A 5,680-nucleotide genomic window follows, 5' to 3' on the forward strand; every position below is an offset into this window, starting at 1 on the left:
CTTCATGTAGTCCACTGGCTGTAGAAGTTTCTCTCGTGGAATACATGGATAAGACGTAGAATAACATGAATCACTTCCATGTGATTTAAAGGTCCTGAGTTATACACAGGAAAGATGACCCAGACTACAGACTATAAACAAGCTGTGAAATTGAATCCACAGTCCAGAATTCTTAACCCATGTGGTCATGTTACTTGCCTCTTATTAATAAATTATTTTATTTTGCCATGTCTACCACAATATCTATATTACATTATGATCACAAGAAGAAGGGGTAGTGTTAAGTTGCTCAAATATGGTTTGTGTTCTCAGGGACACTGCTAGAAGATTTGTGAGCATGGATCCAACCATCTCATCCAACAACATAGAATCTATACCACTGAATGGAACTGGCCATCCCCAGTGCAGTCCAATCCTGACCCCATCCTTCCTGGTCCTCATCATTGCCCTGGTTGGATTGGCAGGAAACACCATCGTACTCTGGCTCCTGGGATTCCGCATGCGCAGAAAAGCCATCTCGGTCTACGTCCTCAACCTGGCTCTGGCAGACTCCTTCTTCCTCTGCTGCCACTTCATTGACTCTCTGCTACGGATCATAGACTTCTATGGCATCTATGCCCACAAATTAAGCAAAGAAATCTTAGGCAACACAGCAATCATTCCCTATATCTCAGGACTGAGCATCCTCAGTGCTATTAGCACAGAGCGCTGCCTGTCTGTATTATGGCCAATCTGGTACCACTGCCACCGCCCAAAAAACATGTCAGCCATCATATGTGCCCTAATCTGGGTTCTGTCCTTTCTCATGGGCATCCTGGATTGGCTCTTCTCAGGATTCCTGGGTGAGACTCATCATCATTTGTGGAAAAATGTTGACTTCATTGTAACTGCATTTCTGATTTTTTTATTTATGCTTCTCTCTGGATCCAGTCTGACCCTACTGATAAGAATCCTCTGTGGTTCCAGGCGGAAACCACTGTCCAGGCTATACATTACGATCTCTCTCACAGTGATGGTCTACCTCATCTGTGGCCTGCCTCTGGGGCTTTACTTGTTCCTGTTATACTGGTTTGGGATCCATTTACATCATCCCTTTTGTCATATTTACCCAGTTACTGCAGTCCTGTCCTGTGTAAACAGCTCTGCCAACCCTGTCATTTACTTCCTTGTAGGCTCCTTTAGGCAGCATAAAAAGCATCGGTCCCTCAAAATGGTTCTTAAGAGGGCTCTGGCGGACACTCCTGAGGATGAATATACAGACAGCCATTTTCAGAAAACCACTGAGATGTCACAAAACAGATGTTGAGAGTCAATACAACATTAGCTTACTCTTCTGACAGAAATGTCTAAGTGATCACAATGCTTTTAAATGTTTTTTTTTAAGTCCGATTTTCTTATAATTCTTAAAGTAGCCAGAAATAAGAATTTCTCCAACTTCCGTGGGCACTGTCAATGAATTTCCCAAATATCCTCCAAAAATTTCTCATTGAACACTTTTTCTTGCCGTTTTTATCATGGAAAAGTTCTTTTTCAAATCATACATCTGAAAATGAGAACATAAAGTTATAAAATGTTTTTACTCAGGGCCATTTACCAGAGGATCTTATATCTTGTGATTCTCCCAGCGCACAAGACAATAAGCTTTGTCATGACAGAATGAGTTCTACCACATGTGAGGATGGCCAGTGTCTCCAGTCTAAGGAGAATAGCTTCCTCACAGACACCCTCCATATGTGTGGAACAGTGCAGGTGGTCAGACATATGAGAGGTATTTTGATAGGGTTTTTTTTCCTATGGTGTGATGACAAATTTGTCTTGTGTTTTGGGTTAAAATCAAGGCCTTTGTCCTTGAGAATGTTAAGCAGATATTTAATGCTCAATAATAGTACAGAAATAAGACCAATCCATTGAAATGTTGGAAAAACTAGAAAAGTAGATCTGAAAGTTGGATTGAGGGGATCGAGTGGTAGTTTGGAGTGTATTTTAGAACAAGATATCAAGATTTGACTATGCCACTGACATGAACTGAAGTCATCAGAAGCAGAAGAGTCTACACTGTGAGTATAACCACCTTGCACACTCTCCTCCCACCACTGGGACAGCTGTCTGGATATTATAATGCTCTTTCTGTAAGATGCTACGGTATATACTAGGAACTGATATTGTCAGTACAGCAATGCTGATTATAAAAATGATGAAATTTGATTACTGTTCTTGAGGAGAATACAGAATATTGAAGAAGATATCTCTTTGCAAACAACTGTCTATACTGGCACAGTTGTTCTATCATGTTAAAATCATGGTAGAAATTGAAGATAAAGTGTGTGTGTGTGTGTGTGTGTGGTGGTGGTGGTAGGGGGTCATGTGTACATGGTATGTGTGATGTGGGGGATGTGTGTGCATGTTGTGTGTCCGTGTTGTGTGGGGAAATATGGTATATATATATATATATATATATAGTGGGGGAGGGATGCTTGGGGTAGGTGTGTGTTGTAGGGGATGAGGGCTGGGAAGTAAGGGTGAGTGGGGGTAAATGTGTATATGTGGTGTGTGTGTGTGTGTTTGTATGTGTGTATGGTTTGTGTCTGTGTTGTGTTTTGTGGTGTGGTGTATATGTGGTGGAGGGTTGCTGGGGGATAAGTATGTGTTGTGGGGGTTGGGGCTGGGGTGGGATAAGGGTGGGTGTATGTGTGGGGGGAGGGGTGCATGTTGATGAAAACTAGCAATTACCTAGCATGTACCACTACCACTTCTGTGAGTTACATTGATTTTTTTCTATTTTAAGTCTATATATATTTCACTTTCCTTTTTAAATATATTTTAATAATATAATTACATTATTAAAGAAACATTAAGTAATTTGGAGACAGATATAGATGGGGAAAGAGACAATTTATAGTGACAATAGGTCCAAAATTGGGAACAGAAGAAGTATTTCATTTTTTAATTAATATGAACATATTCTTGATATATTAATAATCAATACCAATGATAGTTTAAGAGCTTGCCACCAGTTACCAAAAATTTAATGGTCAGCATTTGCATGTACCTCTTTTGAAATATAATATCTGCAGCATTTAATATTTCATATAGAACATGTTTTACACCTACAACAGATAGCCATTTCAGATGTTTCAAAGAATATAGATGACAATTAATGGAGGTCTGAACTTTGATATATTATTTATTCATTTTATTTCAGTAGCATTTTTTGTTTATTTTAAGATGGAAATGGTGAAAATATATGGCAAATTTTGTAGTATATGTTCCATGTTAGTGGTGGGTATGTTGATGTTTATTATAATGTCATTCCTCATTTATGGATGGAGATAGATTCTGAATAATATGTTCTTGTGTAAACATAAAACCTATTACACACATGAACTGTATGTTATATATGTGTGTGTGTATTTGTGTGTATATATTTAATGGTGTGTAACTCAATCCTTGATCTCCTACAGTTCTAGTAAGTAATGTTTTTTACTTTTCATGATGTTCTAGTGAACTTATTTTTTCTTTGATTTCTTCTATGACTTTTTAATTATCCAAAGTTGTATTTTCAATCTCAGTGTGTTTGTACATCGTTGATTTCTAGTTTTATTCCATCACGACATGATACAACATGAAAAATTATTTCAGTATTGGACTTGTTAGTATGGCTTTGCATACCAAATAGCCCAATTAAAATAGAGTACAGAGTAAAAGAATTCTCAATATAGGAATATCAAGTGGCCTAGAATCACTTAAAGAAATGCTCAAAATCCTTAGTCATCAGGAAAATGCTACTGAAAATTATCCTGAGATTCTACCTTACATCAATCAGAATGGCTAAAATCAAAAACTTGAGCAACAGCACATGCTGACAAAGATGTGCAGAAAGAGGAACATTCCTCCATTGCTGGTGGGATTGCAAATTTGTACAACTACTCTGGAAATCAATATGATGATTTCTCAGAAAATTGGAAATAGTTTTACCTGAGGGCCCAGCTATACCACTCCTGGGCATATACCCAAAAGATGTACCACCACAAGGACACATGCTCTATTATGTTCATGGAGGCTTTATTTGCAATAACCAGAAACTGGAAACAACCCAGATGTCCCTCAACTGAAGAGTGAATACAGAAAACGTGGTTCGTGAACATTATTAAGCTATTTAAAATGAGGATATCATGAATGTTTCAGGAAAATGGATGGAACTAGAAAATAGCATCCTAAGCAAGGTAACCCAGATCCAAAAGGGTATGCATGGCATGTACTCACTAAATGGATATTAGCCATAAAGTATAGAGTACCCATGATATACCCCACAGAGCCTAGGAAGTTAAACAAGAAGGAAAGCACAAGTGAGGACGCTTGAATCACACTTAGAAGGGGAACAAAATAGTCATAGGAGGCAGAGAGGGGAAAGGAAGTAGGTGGTCCAGGGGAGGATGGGAATGAGGGGGCAGGATCAGGTGTGCTGAGAGACAGGAGAGAGACCCAGAGAATGAGTGGAAAGCTACAGCTACCAGGGGTGAGGGTGGGGAAATCTTTAGGAAGTCTCAGAAGCTCCCAGGAGTCAATGCGGTTGACCTTACCCAAAAAGCCTAACAGTGGGGACATGGAACCTGAAGAAGCCACCTCCTGTAGCCAGGCAGGACCCCCAGTGGAATAATAAGGACACCAACCTACCCAAAATACTTTTTATGCAAAATGTATCCTGTCTAAAAGAAATGGAACAGAGACTGAAGGAACAGGCAACCAATAACTGGCCCAACTTGAAACCCATTCCATGGACAAATACCAGTCCCTGACATTATTAATGATATTCTGTTGTGCTTGAAGAGAGGACTCCAGCATAACTGTCTTCTGAGAGATACCACCCAGCAGCTGACTGAAATATATATAGCCAAACATTGGATGGAAGGCAAGGACTCTTATGGAAAAGTTGAAAAAAAAAAGGATTGAAGGCTCTGAAGGGGATAGGAATTCCACAGGTAAAGCAGCAAAGTCAACTAACCCAGACCCTTGGGTAGGGGGACTCTCAGAGACTGAACTACAAACCAAAGCTGGATTGAGGCCCCCAGCACATATGTAGCAGATATGCAGTTGGGTCTCCATGTGCATCTCCCAACAGCTGGAGCAGAGGCTCTCACTAAAGCTGTGGTATTCACTTACCAACTAGGTTGCCTTGACTAGTCTCAGGGAGAGAGAATGTGCCTACCCTGGCAGACATTTGATGGGGGGGGGGGGGGCATACTCAAAAGGTACCCCACTCTCTCAGGGAAGAAGGAGAGGGAGGATGGCAAAGTAGGTCTCCATGAGGAGGGACCAGAAGGGTGAAGCATTTGATGTAAATAAATTAATTAATTTTTAAAAAGATCTGTTTTGTGGTCCAAATTGTGTACTAACTTGAAGAATGTTTCATGGGCTTTTGAGAAGATAGTCATACAATCAATTACTCAATTAAGAAGAGCAGGCATGAGTTTCATCTTATAAAGTCTTGAAATCAGAATGTGGTTGGTTACTCCCATATAATTTATGCCCCTGTTGCACAGAAGAACATATATTTCCAGGCTAGTCATTATTGTAATTTGCAGGATTCAGAGCTGGGTAAGAATATTAATGACTTTCTTCCCCCAATATCATGACTAGAACATCCCAGTACTATGAAAGATAGCCAGTAGGGCTAAAGATT

The 5,680-nt window shown here is 39.7% G+C and overlaps 1 protein-coding gene across 1 annotated transcript; it reads left to right on the forward strand.

The window, feature by feature from the left end:
- The first annotated feature begins 337 nt into the window (after positions 1-337).
- LOC127682282 (mas-related G-protein coupled receptor member X1) lies at positions 338-1,306 on the forward strand. Its single transcript, XM_052178664.1, has one exon. The coding sequence runs from the start codon at positions 338-340 to the stop codon at positions 1,304-1,306; it is 969 nt and encodes a 322-aa protein (XP_052034624.1).
- Positions 1,307-5,680: the final 4,374 nt, after the last annotated feature.

The sequence above is a fragment of the Apodemus sylvaticus genome, chromosome 1 (assembly GCF_947179515.1).
Source record: "Apodemus sylvaticus chromosome 1, mApoSyl1.1, whole genome shotgun sequence".
NCBI lineage: Eukaryota > Metazoa > Chordata > Mammalia > Rodentia > Muridae > Apodemus > Apodemus sylvaticus.